Source organism: Schistocerca gregaria, chromosome 2 (genome assembly GCF_023897955.1).
Source record: "Schistocerca gregaria isolate iqSchGreg1 chromosome 2, iqSchGreg1.2, whole genome shotgun sequence".
Lineage (NCBI taxonomy): Eukaryota > Metazoa > Arthropoda > Insecta > Orthoptera > Acrididae > Schistocerca > Schistocerca gregaria.
In genome coordinates, this window is record NC_064921.1 from 919,665,237 (window position 1) to 919,686,508 (window position 21,272).

At 37.0% G+C, this 21,272-nt stretch overlaps 1 protein-coding gene across 1 annotated transcript in view; it reads right to left on the reverse strand.

The window, feature by feature from the left end:
• Nucleotides 1–21,272, reverse strand: part of LOC126335351 (brefeldin A-inhibited guanine nucleotide-exchange protein 3) — a 295,547-nt gene that overhangs the window by 74,488 nt on the left and 199,787 nt on the right. The window contains exons 18-19 of the mRNA XM_049998536.1: nt 20,319–20,586; nt 9,759–9,938 (exon numbers count right to left, since the gene is read on the reverse strand). Of these exons, the coding sequence (XP_049854493.1) occupies nt 9,759–9,938; nt 20,319–20,586 (448 nt within the window). The remainder of the gene's footprint in view (nt 1–9,758; nt 9,939–20,318; nt 20,587–21,272) is intronic.

The window sequence follows — 21,272 nt, forward strand, 5'->3', positions numbered from 1 at the left end:
TGCTCCATGTTACAGCAAAACTGTAACAAAATGCTTCAAGTAACAGCAAAATTATAACAAAATGCCCCTGTTACAGTAAAAAGTGTAACAAATTATCCACTATATCACTACATTAAATAAATTCACTGAATGTGCACAAGCTGTAGAGTTCTGCAAGTGCTATAGGGTAGACCAGACCACAGATACACAATGATAGGTTGGTACAAGTTCCGCATCACTAAGATACTGAACATGCTGATATGGGGCTACTAATAGATGAAATATCATAGCTTTCAACAGTGTTCAGTTCTGTTACCAAAGACCCCCACAACACAGTCATATCCTAGTGGGTTTTTCTCTGGCATACAAACATTTGGTTCCTGAAGAGGGGCAGCAGCCTTTTCAGTAGTTAAAGGAGTAACAGCCTGGGTGACTGACTAATCTGGCCTTGTAATATCAATGAAAATAGCTTTGCTGTGTTGGTACTGTGAATGGCTGAAAGCAAGGGAGAAATTACAGTCATAATTTTCCCCAATGGCATGGGGTTCTATTGTATTGTTAAATGATGATGACATCCTCTTGGGTAAAATATTCCAGAGGTAAAATAGTCCCCCATTTGGACCTCCAGGCAGGGACTACCCAGGAGGATGTTATCATAAGGAGAAACAAAACTGCCATTCTACCAATTGGAGTGCGGAATGTCAAATCCGTTAACAGGGAATGTAATTTAGAAAATTTAAAGAGGGAAATAGATAAGTTAAAGTTAGATATAGTGGGAATTAGTGAAGTTTGTTGGCAGGAGGAATAAGACCCTTGGTCAACTGATACAGGGTTATAAATACAAAATCAAATATTAGTAGTGCAATAGTAGGTTTAATAATGAATAAAAAAAAAAACAGGAACATGGACGAGCTACTTTGAACAGCATAGTGAACGCATTACTGAGGCCACAACAGACACGAAGCCCACACCTGCCACTGTAGTACAACTTTATATTCCAACTAGCTCTGCAGATAAGGAGGAAATGTATGATGAGATAAAAGAAATTATTCCGATAGTTAAGGGAGCTGAAAATTTAAGAGTCATGGGGGACTGGAATTAAATAGTAGGAAAAGGATGGACTGGGGAAAGGAATGAAAGAGGAAGCTGCCTGGTAGAATTTTGCACCGAGCATAATTTAATCATAGCTACCCCTTAGTTTAAGAACATGGGAGAAGTTTTTATACATGGAAGAGACCTGGTTTAAGATTAATTATGTAATGGTTAGACAAAGATTTAGGAACCAGATTTTAAACTGTAAGACATTTTCAGGGGCAGATGTCAACTCTGACCACAATTTATTGGTTATGAACTGTAGATTAAAACTGGAGAAATTGCAAAAAGTCAGGAATTTAAGGAGATGGGACCCGGATAAACTTAAAAAACCAGAGGTTGTAGATGGTTTCAGAGGGAGTATTAGGGAATGATTGCCAAAAAACAAGGGAAAGGAATACAGCAGAAGAAAGATGGGTAGCTTTGAGAGATGTAATAGTCAAGGCAGCAGAGGATCAAGTAGGTAAAAAGACAAGGGCTAGTAGACATCCTTGGGTAACACCAGAGATACTGAATATAACTGGTGAAAGAAGAAAATATAAAAATGCCATAAATGATGTGGGCAAAAGAGAATACAAATGTATAAAAAATTAGACTGACAGGCAGTACAAAATGGCTAAGCAGGAATGGCTAGAGGACAAATGTAAGTATGTTGAAGCATATACCACTAGGGGTAAGATAAATACTGCCTACAAGAAAATTAGAGACACCTTTGGAGAAAAGAGAACCAACTGTATGAATATCAAGAGCACTGATGGAAAACCAGTCCTAAGCAAAGAAGGGAAAGCAAAAAAGTGGAAGGAGTATATAAAGGGTCTATACAAGGGAGATGCACTTGAGGGTAGTATTATGGAAACAGAAGAGGATGAAGGAAAGGAGATATGGTACTGCATGAAGAATTTGACAAAACAGTGGAAGACCTAAGTCGAATAAAGGCCCCTGAGTAGAAAACATTCCGTTAGAGCTACTGATAGGCTTGGGAGAGCCAGCCATGACAAAACTCTTCCATCTAGTGAGCAAGATGTATGAGAAAGGCAAAATACCCTCTGACTTCAAGAAGAATATAATAATCCCAGTCCAAAAAAGCCGGTGCTGAGATGTGTGAAAATTACCAAATTGTCAGTTTCGTATGACATGGCTGCAAAATATTAACACAAATCCTTCACAGAAGAATGAAAAAACTCATATAAGCCGACCTCGGGGGAGATTAGTTTTGATTCCAGAGAAATGTATGAACACACGAGGCAATACTGACCCTACAATTTCTCACAGAAGATAGGCTAAGTGCAGGCAAACCTACGTTTACAGATTTGTAGAGTTAGAGAATACTTTTGGCAATGATTACTGGAATATTCTCTCTCAAATTCTAAAGGTGGCTGGGATAAAATACAGGGAGCGAAAGGCTATTTACAATTTGTACAGGAACCAGATGGCAGTTATAAGAGTCGAGGGGCATTAAAGGGAAGCAGTGGTTGGGAAGGGAGTGAGACAGGGTTGTAACCTCTCCCCGATGTTATTCAATCTGTATATTGAGCAAGCAGTAAAGGAAACAAAAGAAAAATTCGTAGTAGCAATTAAAATCCATGGAGAAAAAATAAAAACTCTGAGGTTCGCCAATGACATTGTAATTCTGTCATAGACAGCAAAGGACTTGGATGAGCAGTTGAACGGAATGGACAAAGTCTTGAAAGGACACATAAGATGAACATCAACAAAAACAAAACAAAGATAAAGGAATGTAGTTGAATTAAATCAGGTGATGTTGAGGGAATTAGATTAGGAAATGAGACACTAAAGGCAGTAAATGAGTTTTGTTATTTAGGAAGCAAAATAACTGATGATGGTTGAAGTAGGAGGATATAAAATGTAGACTGGCAATGGCAAGAAAAGCATTTCTGAAGAAGAGACATTTGTTAACATCGAGCATAAATTTAAGTGTCAGGAAGTCCTTTGTTAAAGTATTTGTATCAAGTGAAGCCATGTATGGAAGTGAAACATTTACAATAAACAGTTTCTACATCTACATCTACATTTATACTCCGCAAGCACCCAACGGTGTGTGGTGGAGGGCACTTTATGGGCCACTGTCATTACCTCCCCTTCCTGTTCCAGTCGTGTATGGTTCACAGGAAGAACGACTGACGGAATGCCTCTGTGCGTGCTTGAATCTCTCTAATTTTACATTCGTGATCTCCTCGGGAGGTATAAGTAGGGGGAAGCAATATATTCAATACCTCATACAGAAACGCACCCTCTCAAAACCTGGCGAGTAAGCTACACCGCAACGCAGAGCGCCTCTCTTGCAGAGTCTGCCACTTGAGTTAGTTAAACATCTCCGTAATGCTATCACGGTTACCAAATAACCCTGTGACAAAATGCGCCGCTCTTCTTTGGATCTTCTCTATCTCCTCCGTCAACCCGATCTGGAACGTATCCCACACTGATGAGCAATACTCAAGTATAGGTCGAACGAGTGTTTTGTAAGCCAACTCCTTTGTTGATGGACTACATTTTCTAAGGACTCTCCCAATGAATCTCAACCTGGTACCCGCCTTACCAACAATTAATTTGATATGATCATTCCACTTCAAATCGTTATGCACGCATACTCCCAGATATTTTACAGAAGTAACTGCTACCAGTGTTTGTTCCGCTATCATATAATCATACAATAAAGGATCCTTCTTTCTATGTATTCACAATACATTACATTTGTCTATGTTAAGGGTCAGTTGCCACTCCCTGCACCAAGTGCCTATCCACTGCAGATCTTCCTGCATTTCACAACAATTTTCTAATGCTGCAACTTCTCTGTATACTACAGTATCATCCACGAAAAGCCACATGGAACTTCCGACACTATCTACTAGGTCATTTATATATATATTGTAAAAAGCAATGGTCCCATAACACTCCCCTGTGGCACGCCAGAGGTTACTTTAACGTCTGTAGATGTCTCTCCATTGATAACAACATGCTGTGTTCTGTTTGCTAAAAACTCTTCAATCCAGCCACACGGCTTGTCTGATATTCCGTAGGCTCTTACTTTGTTTATCAGGCGAAAGTGCGGAACTGTATCAAACGCCTTACGGAAGTCAAGGAAAATAGCATCTACCTGGGAGCCTGTATCTAATATTTTCTGGGTCTCATGAACAAATAAAGCGAGTTGGGTCTCACACGATTGCTGTTTCCGGAATCCATGTTGATTCCTACAGAGTAGATTCTGGGTTTCCAAAAATGACATGATACTCGAGCAAAAAACATGTTCTAAGATTCTACAACAGATCGACGTCAGAGATATAGGTCTATAGCTTTGTGCGAGGATTTAGAGAAGGAACTGCAGTGCGGTCTTCCTCTGTGAAACAGCTATGGAAAAAGGTGTTTAGTATTTCAGCTTTAAGCGTGTCATCCTCTGTTTCAATGTCATCATCATCCCGGAGTGTCTGGATATGCTGTTTCGAGCCACTTACTGATTTAACGTAAGACCAGAACCTCCTAGGATTTTCTGTCAAGTCGGTACATAGAACTTTACTTCTGAATTCACTGAACGCTTCACACATAGCCTTCCTTACGCTAACTTTGACATAGTTTAGCTTCTGTTTGTCTGAGAGGTTTTGGCTGCATTTAAACTTGGAGTGAAGCTCTCTTTGCTTTTGCAGTAGTTTCCTAACTTTGTTGTTGTACCACGGTGGGTTTTTTACATCCCTCACAGTTTTACTCAGCACGTACCTGTCTAAAACGCATTTTACGATTGCCTTGAACTTTTTCCATAAACCCTCAACATTGTCAGTGTCGGAACAGAAATTTTCATTTTGATCTGTTAGGTAGTCTGAAATCTGCCTTCTATTACTCTTGCTAAACAGATAAACCTTCCTCCCTTTTTTTTTATATTCCTATTAACTTCCATATTCAGGGATGCTGCAACGGCCATATGATCACTGATTCCCTGTTCTGCACATACAGAGTCGAAAAGTTCGGGTCTGTTTGTTATCAGTAGGTCCAAGATGTTATCTCCATGAGTTGGTTCTCTGTTTAATTGCTCGAGGTAATTTTCGGATAGTGCACTCAGTATAATGTCACTCGATGCTCTGTCCCTACCACCCTTCCTAAACATCTGAGTGTCCCAGTCTATATCTGGTAAATTGAAATCAACACCTAAGACTATAACATGCTGAGAAAATTTTTTGTGAAATGTATTCCAAATTTTCTCAGTTGTTCTGCCACTAATGCTGCTGAGTCAGGAGGTCGGTAAAAGGAGCCAATTATTAACCTAGTTCAGTTGTTGAGTGTAACTCCCACCCATAATAATTCACAGGACCTATCCACTTCTACTTCACTACAGGATAAACTACTACTAACAGTGACGAACACTCCACCACCAGTTGCATGCAGTCTACCCTTTCTAAACACCGTCTGTACCTTTGTAAAAATTTCGGCAGAATTTATCTATGGCTTCAGCCAACTTTCTGTACCTATAACGATTTCAGCTTCGGTGCTTTCTATCAGCGCTTGAAGTTCCGGTACTTTACCAACGCAGCTTCGACAGTTTACAATTACAATACCGATTGCTGCTTGGCCCCCACATGTCCTGACTTTGCCCCACATCCGTTGAGGCTGTTGCACTTTCTGTACTTGCCCAAGGCCATCTAACCTAAAAAACCGCACAGCCCACGCCACATAACCCCTGCTACCTGTGTAGCAGCTTGTTGCATGTAGTGGACTCCTGACCTATCCAGCGGAACCCGAAACCCCACCACCCTATGGCGCAAGTCGAGGAATCTGCAACCCACATGGTCGCAGAACCGTCTCAGCCTCTGATTCAGACCCTCCACTCGGCTCTGTACCAAAGGTCCGCAGTCAGTCCTGTCGACGATGCTTCAGATGGTGAGCTCTGCTTTCATCCTGCTAGCGAGACTGGCAGTCTTCACCAAGACAAGAAGAGAATAGAAGCTTTTGAAATGTGGTGCTACAGAAGAATGCTGAAGATTAGATGGGTAGAGCATGTAACTAATGATGAGGTACTGAACAGAATTGGGGAGAGGGGAAATTTGTTGTACAACCTCACCAAAACAAGGAATCAGTTGGTAGGACACATTCTGAGGCATCAAGGGATCACCAAATTAGTACTGGAGGGAAGTGGGCAGGGTAAAAGTTGTAGAGGGAGACCAACCAATGAACACAGTAAGCAGATTCAGAGGGATGTAGGTTGCAGTAATTACTCAGAGATGAAGAAGCTTGCACAGGATTGAGTTGCATGGAAAGCTGCATCAAACCAGTCTTTGGACTGAAGACCATAACAACAGCAATACTATTTAACAGTTATGGCACCTATTTATAACCCAAAAACATTCCATAGCTGGCAGAGCCTGCACAGTTGTCAGATTTCTCTTGTCCTATTGGATTTTCCCATGACATTACAGTGGAAGCAAATTACTTGCACTAAGTATAGAATCTAAGATGAACATTTATACAAATCCAAGGTGGAGACTAAGTTTAAAATTCAACATGGCAGACTTTAGCCGAGGCATATGATATCACAATCAAAGACGGCAATCCAGGATGTTATCAATGACATCAGAATCCAAGATGGCTAACAGTCCAAAATAGTTGTTCCAATTTCTGTGGTACTGTATTTGCCTTTCACCCCCACCATTTTTATTCAGCATCCAAGCTTACTAGCCACCAGGTTGGCTCGGTGCTCAGTGCTCCATAGTGAAAGGTTGATTATCATGAAGCATCTTCAGAGACACATCACTTCCTGAAAGAAAAAACTGATTCATATAGTCAATTGTAAGTATTAACCCATTTCTTTCTCTCTCTCTCTCTCTCTCTCTCTCTCACTCTCTCTCTCTCTCTCTCTCTTGATGTTTATTATTATCCACTGTGTAGATGCTTTAATGATTTTTTTTATTTGTTTCTCTCAGCAAAACAGCTCCTTGAAAACTTATAAAAAAATGATTAATGTGTAAATAAATAATCTTGAGAAAACTTGGTAGGTAAGAAGAGGGGTGATTTACAAGAAAAACGTCTTCTCTCCATGAGAACGAAAGATAGTGTCTCTCTAATGACTGACAAAAAAATTGAATGGAATTTTTAGCATTTGTTATTCACTTTCTGGCGTAGCAAAATATATCTTTATCGACGCTTACAGCGGCCGCGCTAATGATTATTATCATTGGTTTTCTTACGTACCAATACAGGGGTTAAAACAGTGCAATACATCCTTTTTGGTTTTACCCAATTTCATGTTTAAGGGGTAAAACACAAGGTGTTTTGGCATTATTAGTTTCAGACAAACTATCTTTGAAACCCATGAAATATAAAATAAGTTTCATTAAAAGTGGAAATGTAATTAATGTTCTTGAAAACTTTATAATTAATACTTGTAATTTTTGCAAAATACCCCACCACCATCAATTAATTCTGCAAAATGAAAACTTCTGTTACAACATAAGTTTGTGAAGCTTTCATGCCACATCCATTCAAGTGAAATAAAGCCTGTATTTGTATTCAGAGTAAGTTACACTCAAATCAGTACGTGGCAACATAAAGGACATGAAACTGTGGCAACATAATTAATTTTCTGTAACTAGAATTTTCTTTGATAAACTGTGGCATTTTCATTTTGATATTCCACATTACCTGAATTTTGCCTGCTGGTTAACAAGAGTATGTATATTATGGAAAAAAATAAGCAACTGATACCAGGTTTCATTATTTAAATCTAGACTTGTCATTTTGAACTGCAGGGACAAACCAGTAATATCACTGACACAGTTTTTTATCCAATATCATCATTATCATTATCATCATCATCATCTCAGCCTTTTCCCACATCATGTGGGGTCGGAATTGCTTTGGTGAATTCTTCTCTTCCATAAATGTCTATACAGTGCTTCTTCTCTGAGCCATGCTTTCTCCCTTAGGTCCCCTGCTACCTTGTCTTTCCATCTCAGTTTCGGTCCTCCTCTTCTCCTTGGTCCTTCAATTTCTGGGTCTTCAACTTTCTCCCCAAATAATACTCCCCTCCTCTCTGAACATGTCCATACCATCTTAGCCTACTTTCTTGGACCTTCTTCCATATGGGCTCCACTTTCACTGTTCCCCTGATGTATTCATTCCTTAGTCTACCCTTTCATGTCACCCCACTCATCCACCTTAACATTCTCATTTCTACCACTTCCATCTTTTTCTCTTGGGCTTTTGTAATTGGCCAAGTTTATGCGCTATACAGCATCGCAGGCCTCACTACAGATTTGTAAAGCTTTCCTTTCATTCTGCTGCTAACCTTATCACACGGTACTCCGCTCAGTTTCCTCCAGTTCCTCCATCCACTATTTATCCTGTCCTGTATTTCGGCCTCCAGTCCTCCATCACTTTGCATGTAAGAGCATAGATATTTAAATTTCTTGACTAGTGTCAGTTGTTCTCCTTGCAGGTTAATATATAGATCTTTGGCATCCTTTGTACACATATACTCTGTTTTCACCCTGCAGGTATCAGTACTTAAATAAAAATGAAAGACTACATATAATCATTTATATTTTATATTAAAAACAAAGATTCCAAGACTTACCAAGCGGGAAAGCGCCGGCAGACAGGCACATTAACAAAACACACAAACACACACACAGAATTACTAGCTTTCGCAACTGATGGTTGCTTCTTCAGGAAGGAGAGGGAAAGACGAAAGGATCCATCCGCCGATGGATGTGTGGATATGTGTGTGTATGTGTGTGCGAGTGTACACCTGTCCTTTTTTTCCCCTAAGGGAAGTCTTTCCGCTCCCGGGATTGGAATGACTCCTTACCCTCTCCCTTAAAACCCACATCCTTTCGTCTTTCCCTCTCCTTCCTGAAGAAGCAACCATCGGTTGCGAAAGCTAGTAATTCTGTGTGTGTGTTTGTGTGTTTTGTTAATGTGCCTGTCTGCCGGCGCTTTCCCGCTTGGTAAGTCTTGGAATCTTTGTTTTTAATATATTTTTCCCATGTGGAAGTTTCTTTCTATTTTATTTACATCATTTATATTTTGTATTGCTGTCCAATTTGGAGACAAAATAAACAAGAATAAGGAAAACAGTCATGTTAAACATATTTCACTGGAAATAGTTCCAAAAAGTGATGATATGCTTCCAGGCACACATTTTGTTTGGATGCTGTTGCCCAGCAAATGATACATTTTGTTTGAAGAAGAGTTTCTGTCTTCTAGAATATAATATTTTAAGAAAGATGAGAGGAGTCATACTAATATTTAATTTCTAGTGCCATCCATTTGCACCCTGGTTTGACTCAGACTATTGGAATCTGCTCTGATTCAACATTTAGGGTTATGTAAACATTACCTCTCTTCTCTTCTGTGGTATTTGTCCATCTTACCTCTAAAGGTAGTATTTTGGTTCAAAAATTCTATAATAGGTAGTTACCTTTGACCTAACATAAATTCCAACTGCTGGTACCTCATGTCAGATGCTGTACCTTGAGTAGCATCGAACACCCTCTAATACCACAACTGCCGTATAGTAATTCATTACTACAAGCATTATGAAACACAATGTTTGAGCTTGTATGAATTTAGAAAAATGCACTCCTTCCTTTTTCCCTTTTATGAAGACCTTCTGGAAAATACTGAGTTAAATTCTGAGCAATAATCATTATGGGATAATTGTAGAGCCTAGTTCAACTACTTACCATGTATCATCATCTTCATTTTCATCCTGAATAATGAAACCCATTGTCAAATAATCTGATGTTTTATCTGACTGCAAAGAACTTGAGCTAGATGCTTTCACAGGAAGTTTTGAGATGAGATTTCTATTTTTTGACTGACTGAAGAAACTATGTTCCAACTGACATACATATAAACAGCATCTGAAAAAATAACAAAGACATAAATTATATGAAAATTCCAAGTCAGTTTAGAAATTTTTGAGAAGTACATCTTGCTCAGCATACTGTTTCAAAAATAATCTGCGTTTACTAGGATATGCTACTAAAAGGTACAGAATGAAGATTTCCAATAATTGTAACATTGTTATAATTAGCCAAGAAAGCAAAGTAATTTACTGTTAGTTGTATAATTTGCATAAGAGAAGGTGGTGATGTCTAACTAGTCAGTTTTCAAGGTTTTTTTTTTTTTTTTTTTAAATGCCTGCAACAAACTCCAGTTAGTCCATCTTACGGGTATACCAGCCTCAGATTTCATATGAATAACAATGACGGAAGGAAAAAAATAATAATAATAATAACAATAATAATAATAATAATAATAAATTTGAATCACATTTTATCTTCCAGGTATAACACCTGAACATCAGTATGAGGCAATATCGGATGAAACTGCTGTTATTTATGACATGACCTATAGCGAACAGATGCCAATAACAGGTTAAATACTATTGTGAAGTAGACCAACTTCAATGATGACTTTTTTGTTGTTGTGTGTTCCATAGCAAATAGTATCAAAAGTCTGGCAGACAACCAACAAGTATTTAAGAAGAAATTAAAAGAATTTCTGAATGACAACTCCTTCTACTCCATAGAGGAATTTTTAGATATAAATTAAGAAAAAAAGAAAAAAAAAGAAAACAAAAAATTATAAAAAAATAAATTAAAAAAACACAAAAAAATAAAAAGTTGTTATATTAACTTAAGTATGCTGTTAAATTAACTTAATTATGTCATGTATTCGAAAATTTGACTCATTCCACATGATCCATGGAACTAGTATTAATCTAATCTAATCTAATTATTGTGTCATTACCTTCCCAGTTCTGTCCTACAGTTACAGTTCATTCCAAAGAACTGCATGCTTCACACAGCCTGTAAAAAGTTGACAGTATAAAGTCTCACACATTTCTCACTGAAAATACAGTCTTGATGTGTAATAACCTGTAGTACAACTTTTTGATCAAATTAAACAATTCTGCAAGAAGTACTTGAGGCAGAGGTAATCATCATCATCATCACTACTGAATGTGGTAAACTACAAATACATAATCACCTACATGTCTGCACTAAATTGGACAAACTCAATGCTATGCATTAGCTATTTACAGCCATTGAAAAAAACTATTTAGGCTGCAAAATTTTTGGTGCTACTGTTAATTTCACCTTTAGTTTATACAGTTTGTGTATTTTTGCATATGTAAACTAAGTTTATTATTTTATAATGAGATGCCTAGAACTTGCAAATAATCAACACTGCACAAGACGCTTATCCTACAGAAGCTGAAGAGCTAAAGAATGCAATAGGCAGTCCATGTAGCCTGTATGCCAGAATAAAGACAGATGAAGAAGGCACTTGAAGGGAAATCAAACATCAGATGCCCCAAACAACAAGAATGGCAGTGTTGAGTAGATGACATGACAAAGGACCTGACAGCCCTGGAGAGATACCTGGAGGAACCGAGCAAGAAAAAGCAGAAAGGAATGGTGTCAGTTTGTGGATACAGCACATTGTTTGCAGGACCTGTGATTGCTGGATGATAGTGATGATGATGATGATGATGATGATGATGATGATGATACATAAGTAGTTGACCACATACTAAGAATTAGGAAAAAAACATTTGGCAAGAATAAGAAACTTTCACAGCCACCATATAAAGGATGTAAACTACCTTCTCTTTCATGTTTCTGTTGATGGGAATCTACAGCTGTTGATGTTCATCATCAATGACAGGATTCACCACAGTTGTAATTTTTTTTATTTTCTAAAATGAAAGTGCAAACTGGTTTTGGGACCTAAGTCCCATCTTCACGTGCATCTCCAAAGTTATAAATATGTAACTATGCCATTCCAAATTATTAGCATTAAAAGAACTACACAGAACTTATACTAAAATTATACAGAAAAAAACCACATGTACATACACAAAATGTGAATCCATAAAATTCATTTAACAGAGGTTAAATTAGGCTAAAATAGTGCATCTCAGGTACATTGCATAAAACAAGAAACCCTCTCAATTGCTACACCTGCCAGAAAGCCTCTGACAGAGAAGGACCGTAAAAAGACATGGGTCTCCAAATCAAAAAACGAAAACCACTGTAAATAAAATGAAAATACGAAGTATTAAATGTCCCATTCCAAATCTTACAATGGTTTGGGCTTAAAGGCATGCCAAACATGGGTTTTTATAAAGTTAGGCAGACATTCTTTCAAACGTTATTGAAGGTGTCTCAGAACACGGGAATACACTGAAGAACAGTGACATCGTTGTTTGTGTGACTGGTGCCAACGACGTTGCTCATAACGAAGCCGGAAAGTGCATAACAGGTTTGAGGAATTTTTTAAAACTTAAATATGATGAAAAACACTGTTGTTGTGAATAAAGAAATTCGTAAAACCAATGCTAGAATAAAACAATTATGCTCTACTTACGCAAAATGCAATGTAGTAGATATTAACAGACTGACGAAAAATCTGCACACTGAACACGGTGAGCATCTGAATTACAAGGGTAAAAAATTACTCTGTCACGAGATAAGCAAAATTATAAACGAAATTCACGAACGCAACTGTCTAGTTTTAAAAGACACTATTTGTATGGACACTTATGGACCTCCTTTTTTAGGCAATACAACGTTACAGGGGAAGGAAGGGTAGAAACCACGATAAGGGAAAAATGCAGAAAAGTAATTAATTCAGATAACTGTGTTGTTTTAGATCAATCGGTGAAAATAAATGAACATACAAGACCTTGTGACATCAAAATACCTTTCTGTGCAGATAACAATGTTCTCCTTTTACATATAAATGTACAGTCACTTCGTGGTAAAATCAATGAACTGCAGTACTGGCTTGATAAAATTAACTGCAGTATATTGTGTATCAATGAACACTGGATGAAAGAGTCTGAAATAGGCTTGTGTGTTCCTCCAGGATATTTGCTAGTTACTAGCTATTGCAGAAGAAGCATTTCACATGGTGGAGTGTCAATCTATGTTAAAAGCAAACTAGATTTAGATTATTCAGTAGTAGACCTTAGCAAAATGTGCCTTGAAGGCATATTTGAAGTAGCTGGTATGGTAATGCACACACAAAAAATTGTAATTGTGTCAGTGTATCGAGCTCCAAGATCTGATGAAATAATATTTATAGAAAAAATTAACACTCTAATTTTGCAGTTGTCCAAATATAAACAACATAAAATTATAATTGTAGGGGATATTAACATAGATATAAGGGCAAAGAAGAAAAATGTTATCTATATGGTTAATTCTCTGAAATTACTGAACTATTATTGTCTTAATGAAAAGCCCACCAGACAGTATGCATGTCTTGATAACATAATTAGTAATGTATATAAAGATACTCTTGAATGTGATGTAATAGAATTAGGAATATCAGATCATGCAGGACTATGGCTTCGAATAGAAAATACAAAACTCAACCCTAAAGAAAGACAAGTAACATATAGACTTCTAGGAGAATCCAATGTAAATAACATGATTAATGAATTACAGGAAATTGATTGGTCTCATAAAATTAATAATAATAAAACAACTGACAAATGCTTTACTATTTTCCTCACAGAAATTAAGCACATTGTAGAAAAGACGTGCCCCACTGTAACAAAAAGACAATATCCTAATAATACACATAAGCAGTGGCCTACTAACAAGTGGTACACTCCAAAACTTAACAAACTTAGGATACTACTCCTAATTCTGAAGGATAAGTCTGGAAAAAGTGATCAAGACAAGGCAAATTACATAAATATGAGAAAACTTTACAAATCAGAAATAAAAGGGGCTAAGTGCAATGCAAATGATGAATATATTTGAATTCCAAAAATAAATGTAAAGCAGCTTGGAAAGTCATAAAACAGGAAATTAATAACATCAATAAAGAAAACAACATCCCTATAGACTGCGATACACTCAATGATTATTTTGTAAATAGTGCCACTACCACTCCACTCAATAATTCTACCACAGATGCAGAAACACTACTCATTCATACAAAACAGACTAGTGAGAAATATACTTGGACCCCTATCACCCTAAATGACATTTGCAAATCGATAAACAAACTAAGCAATTCCAAAACAGAAGACTATTATGGACTCAGTAATTTCATCATAAAGCGTATAGCAAAGGAAATCAAAATGCCACTTCTCTCACTGTCAAACAGAGTACTAGATGAAGGAATTTTTCCAGAATGTCTTAAGCTCACAGTTACACTACCTATGTATAAAAAAGGTGATAAAAACCTCCCAAACAACTACAGACCCATATCAATAGTACCAATCATATCCAAAATAATAGAAAATTGTATGCATATTCAGCTATACAGCTATTTTGAAAGCAACAAACTACTAAATGAACAGCAATTCGGATTCAGGTCTCACCTATCAACTGTAAAAGCAATTGAAGCTTTGGTGAACAACGTATATGAAGCATATGAAAAGAGGCTGCATATATCTGGAACACTTATTGATTTAAGCAAAGCATTTGATTCAGTGTCTCATGACATAATCATTAAAAAATTAGAATACTATGGTGTTGAAGATATACCACTCACCTTATTCAAATCTTATTTAAGCAATAGGTTACAGCTTGTATATGCATATAAACAGAGATCAGCAATACTCCCTATAAAAAGAGGAATATCCCAAGGCTCAGTTCTTGGGCCTTTCCTGTTCATTGTCTATATTAACGATTTCTCAAATTATATTCCATGTAAGAATATACTGTACACTGACGATATAACACTAATAACCTCAGGTGACAATTTACAATCTGTGCTGGATAACAACAGAGAAATAATGCAAATGACTAGTCACTGGTGTCAAGCCAATCAACTGTGCATAAACAATACAAAAACAGAAGAAATAATTTTTAACCTAAAAGCTACAAAAAGTAAAAACAAAGCAGTGAAACTACTTGGATTGCACACAGACCAAAAACTCTCCTGGGAAGAACACACCAATCACCTGTGCAGCAAACTAGCCCGTGTACTTTTTTTACTGTACAAATTGAGAAACAGTGTGAGCAAACAGCTGTTACTCCAGTCATATTTTGCTTTCTTCCATTCCCATCTGGAGTATGGTATTTTGCTCTGGGGTAATTCCTCGGGGGCTAAATGTATTTTCAGATGGCAAAAGAAGGACATCAGATGTATACTAGGATTAGCACCCAGAGATTCCTGCAGAAACCACTTTAAATATCTCAATGTAATGACAGTACCTAGCATGTACATATATAACTGTTTAATGTATGCTAAAGAAAATCTGGACAAAGTTAGCACGAGATGTGATGTACACACACACAATACTAGAAATAGTCGCTTGTTGGATTTTCCTTTCTCGAGGCTAGCTGCTGTACATAATAACTATAAACATTTGGGCATAAAATTTTTCAATAAGTTACCATACTCAGCTCGTACAGTCCCATTTAATAAATTGAAGAGTGTATTGCAAAATTGGTTAAAATGCAGTGAATTCTATACAATTGAAGAATTCCTAGGAAATACTCATTATAATATAAGCTTTTGATAAGTGATAAATGTTTTCAATTCTTAAATAAGCTAAATAATTCTGTGTATATAAGTGTTTATTGACCTAACTGTACTCCATTGTAAACTTTGACGAAGCCAATTGTATGAAAAATACTGAAAGGCGAATAAAAATATTCTATTCTATTCTAAAACACTGAAACAAACAAAAAAGGCGTTTATAGTCATTGCACCTGCAGGCATTTGTGAATACACAGTGTGACATGAGTAAAGATTGTGATGCACAGCTATCAGGCATGTGCCAAGCACACACTAAAGTTACAATGCCAGTAGGAGAGGCCATACAGCCATAACATAAGTAAGTGCACTGATCACACCAACCGATGGTCAAAATCTGAGATTTTATAACTATTATTATCAGGTCCAAGAACTCACAGGCTACCATCAACTTCATGAAAGCTAATTTCACTCATGCAGCACAAAGCTGCTAGCATTACAGATTACAGTGTGTGCCATAAACCCATTACAGACCAACAAATGGAGCTAAAATGAGGTAAATGGGCATAATTCCTATACTGCCATTCAAGAACTCGTGTAGCACACTATGAGAGCATAATCCAAATTGTCACTAATTTTTATTCATTCAGAACTGCTGATACACTAAAGCAAATTCCACTTTGTAACTTTATAGCCTACCAATGATACAAATGAAGCAGCTAACAAAGTACAGCAATACTGATCACAGTAACAATGGCCACTACAATAAAAACCAAAATAAATGGTTTCTGCAGAATACTGCTCACAGCAACAATAGCTACATCAATAAACACCAAGTAAAAACCAGATAATGAAAATCACTTATACAAAATCAAAGCAATACTACATATTTTATGCTTTGATTTTCATAAGTGATTTTTATTATCTGGTTTTCATTTGGGTTGTTATTGATGTAGCTACTGTTTCTGTGAGCAGGACTCAATAAAAATCTTTTATTTTGGTTTTTATTGTAATGGCTATTGTTACTGCCATCTGTATTGCTATTATTCGTTAGCTGCTTCATCTATATTGTTGGCAGGCTATAAAGAGTCTTATATGTTTGTTCCATTTGCTTTAGCTTGTCAACAGTTCTTTATGAGTATAAATTAGCGACAATTTACATTACAGCTCTCATAGTGTGCTATATGAGTTCTCGATGGGTATTACAGGAATTATGTCCATTTACTTGGTTTTGGCTGCATTTGCTGGTTTGTAATGGGTCTATGCCACACACCGTTATCTGTAATGTTAGTGACTTCTGCTACATGAGGGAAGATAGCTTTCACTGAAGATGATGCTAGTTTGTGAGTTCTTAGATCTGATAATAATGGTTATAATATCTCAGAATTCAAATGTCAGCTGGCACGAGTAGTGTGCTCACGTGTGTTATGGCTATACAGCCTCTACCACTGGCATTTCAACTTTGATGTGTGCTTGCCACAGGCCTGATAAGTATGTATGCAACATTGGTAAGTTGTAACCTTTACTTAGGGGGCACATTATGTATTCATACATACCTACAGGTGAACAGACTCTAAACCACTTTTCTGCTTGTTTCAGTGTTTGAAAGACCGCTTATGTAACTTTTTGCAGATCTATGTATGGCACACCCTTGAACCTGCACCTTTGTAAGATTTCCAATGGGGATTATGGGATGATGAGTTGTACATCAAAATATATTTTCACTTTATTTAAAGTGGTTCTGCTCTTTTAATTTGCGAACCAATGCCTTTTTATGTAGGTCCTGAGAGAAGCTTTCTGGCAAGACTAGCAACTGAGAGGGTTTCCTGTTTTGTGCCAAATAGCAGGGGTGCACAATTTTTAACCTAATTTCCCCTCTGCTATTCATCTTTTCTGGGCTCACATTTTATATACATTCATGATTTTTGTCCTTCTTAAGAATTTTAGTATATAATTTGTTGTTTTTTTAATGCTAACCATTTGGGCAGGCATCATTATTTATAACTTTGCAGATGCACCTGGTGATGGGACACAGGTCCCAAAACCAGGTTGTGTTTCCATTTTAGGAAACAAAAAATTTTACAGTTGTAGTGGATCTTATCACTGATGATGTCTTCCCTCTGCCTGTGAATGCTTCAAAGTTGACGTACCTTTAGCTGATGCTGGTATGTTCCCATATTTTTTGCAGTTGTAACATTTTGGACCTCTAAGTTACAGAAGTTTTTTTTATTTTTTTATTTGCTTGAGGAGCTGTAAAATTAAAACTCAAATTGTCACATGCATTATCCTTTACTTCCTGTAGTAATTTATGTTTTTGTGGAATCTCTCATTATTGGCCTCTTGCAGTTCATTAAACCCAGAATCATTGATTTTTATTCATTAAGTAGCCTGCATATAAAATGCATCCTATCCACTCATCTTTCACTTTGAAATGAAGATAATTTAATTTGTTTTACATTGAAATTATTCCCTACACATATTCTTCCAGGGGTGAACAGTTCTCCAATCTTTATATTAAGACTGTTCTCAGCAATCCTATTCTATGGTAAAGTTCAGAGTTCGGATAGCTTGTTTTAATTCCCCTCACACCTCTTTCACAGTTTTAAAGTGTTACAAAGAAGCACTTAAATATAAGGACCAGCTAACAAGATTATTTCAAAACTTTCAGTGTTTATGATTACATATCATTTGTGATCTCTCCTGTTATGCACTACCACACTTGTCTGTGTTGGAAGTAAGTTTTTATAGATAACTGCGACGTATCGCAATTTTCTCTCTCTTTTATTTTTTCAATTACTAGACATGAATTAGTGCAGAAGGAACTCATAATATCACTGTTCTTTATTTATGTCTTGATGTGAACTTTCATGGAGATACACAGTTTCCTTTGCTTCAAGTAACCGTTGTTGTGTGTAATATTGGAGAATTGGGTGGAATGGGCCTATAGTCTGTTGCTATTTAACCTTTCAGTGATAAATGGTAATTGTTTGAAACTAAAGGAATAGTGTTTATCTAAACAGTGAATGAATTTAACACAAACTTTTACAAAATGTAAAAACACACAACCTCTACAAAAGGTGGCCATAGGAATAACTGTAGCAATTGCACAAAAGATGATTTTCTAGTAGAGACTTGGACTCTACTTCATAGTTTACAACAGTTCTCAAATTTGTATTGATTTATTGAAGTTGTGCAGGTTTCCTGAAATTCAGGAATGACTTGTGATACTCTCAACATACAGTGTATTTGCATTTAAAGTAAACTTCACAGCATAATATTTTGTAACACTGTCTTCTATGATGCTCATTGTCAAATTCCTTACAAGCAGGTATTTGTATGCACACATTTTTTGCCATGTTTCTTCAAATGATTCCAAATACATGTATGTTTTAGGTTCTCTGAGACTGCAGACATGTGTGCAAGTTGCGTTTGCGTGTGTGTGTGTGTGTGTGTGTGTGTGTGTGTGTGTGTGTGTGTGTGTGTGTGTGCGTGTGAGTCTACTGCTGACAAAGGCCTTAATGGCCGAAAGCTATAATTGTGTGAATCTTTTTGTTGTGCCTATCGCAACTCAGCATCTCTGCTAAATGGTGAGTAGCAACTTTCCTTCTCTGGTATTGATATGTTTTAGGTTCTGCATTTCAATCCTGCACTGAACCTCATATTTTGAAATACATCTAATGCCATAACTAATAGAAGGCTAAAGGGTAATACAACTTAATGTTTTGCATGGTCAAAGGATTATCACTAGCTGAAAGTGTCAGAACTTAACTGCATATGTTTTACGAACTCGTGATGCATCGATCTATCAGAGATAATAAGCCATTACCTTTACTACTGCAGGTGAATATTAAAGTGAGAGGGAAAACTGAATCATCAATAAGCACACACAAAAAAGAAAGTTCCTACTGTAATGAGAGAGCAAATTCTGTAACATGCTAGAGAGTGACCACTTAGCCTCTATATTTGAAATCTGCAATTCAAATTAGTGAACTATCAATACAAATATGCAAAATATGATACAAAAAGAAACTGAGAAAAAAAATGCTGCACTTGAAAAGAAAAAGCTGCATGAAACATTGTACCTCACAAGGTATGCCAAAAAGGGCCCAAAGAGAACAGAACAATTTTTTTTTTTTTTTTTTTTTTTTTTTTTTTTTTTTTTTTAAAGGCAATTCAAACAAAGGCTTTTGCAGTGTGACTATATGTGTTATAGTTTTATCGCAAAATGCCACATAAGGGAAAGACAACTACTCCCCTTTACCAGACTAATGTGTGGGGCATAGCAACATCTAACAGGAAACACTATTCCCAGTAGCTTTCGAGCTCTTGCTGCTTTTCTTGTAAAAGTGTATAAAGTACACAAATTCTCACGCAGGCACATAACACATTCCCATGGCCATGACAAGAGTCTCTTTGGTGGTCAGGGGAGTGTACATTTGGTTGTCTGTGGGGAAATGTGTGTGAATGTGTGTAATTTAACTATAAAAAGAGCAAGAGCTTAGAAGTTACTGTGAATAGTGTTCCCTGTTATGTGTTTCTACACTCCACACATAGTTCTGCAGGAGAATGGTTGCCTTTTCCTTATTTTACATACCGTTCCATCCAGTAATTTCCATTTCTGTTACATAGTTTGATCTCTTAAATTTTCAATGATTAGGTACAAAACACAAGCAGCTCATAGCATTCACACTTCCACTTATTCAAAACTAGGGACGAGAGTGATCTGTAAACAGCTGACAAATAGTACATATGCATGAAAAGTCTTGTTAGGACAATAAAATTACATTTACCGGAACACATGTGGCCAACAGTCAGGGCTGTGGCTCCCAAGTTCAAGACCTCGACCAAGAAGGACATCCATACTGAGAGCGTGTGATGTATGAAGTTTCTCTGGCCAACCCTGAAGAAGACGTAGAACATCACGTGGCCTCCGTAAATGACGCCTCACTTGTCCAAGTCCGGCCTGTGCTGTTGTTCCTGCACTTATATCCCCAATAACAGTTGGGCATGATGCTTCTGCCAGAAGTCCAAATACACTTCCACATCGGTTCTGAAGGCCTGTAACAGAGAAGGCAAAAATAGCAATATTATGGCAGATCTGAAAAGAAGTGCAATATATTACACAGACAGCCCACAGTAAATTTTACAAACTATGTTCTTTATTGTGTCCATTGTAAAACTTCTACAACATGTGAAACTATTAAAGATACTATTGGTATGTAAAATGGAACTTCTGGAGCTGAGGCGACTGAGAAGTGTGGAGAGGGAGGGAGAAGGGACTGGACATCCAAAATAACCACATGGAAATCAACATCTATGAATATTCATACTCTCCAAAATCACTGCATGAAATGCCTGGGTGGAGGGTGCTTCCAACTGTACACATGTTATGTTCACAGTTACATACGGAGTGCGGGAAGAATGACTGCTGAAATAGGTTTGTGCATGACGATACATAGGGGAGTGTAGTATAGTCTTACGATTCCTCACTATATACTGGTTCTTGAAACTTTGTAAGTAGGCTTCATAGGAAAGTTGAGAACTGTCTTCAAGTTTTTCAGCATAAACGTAACACTCTCCCATTGGTGAAACAAATATGTCACTGTTTGCCCCTCCCGTATTTTTATATATATACTTCCCAATATTCCCAGTGAGTTGAATTTAGTATGGACACACACACACACACACACACACACACACACACACACACACACACACACATTTAAGCAATATTCTACAATGGA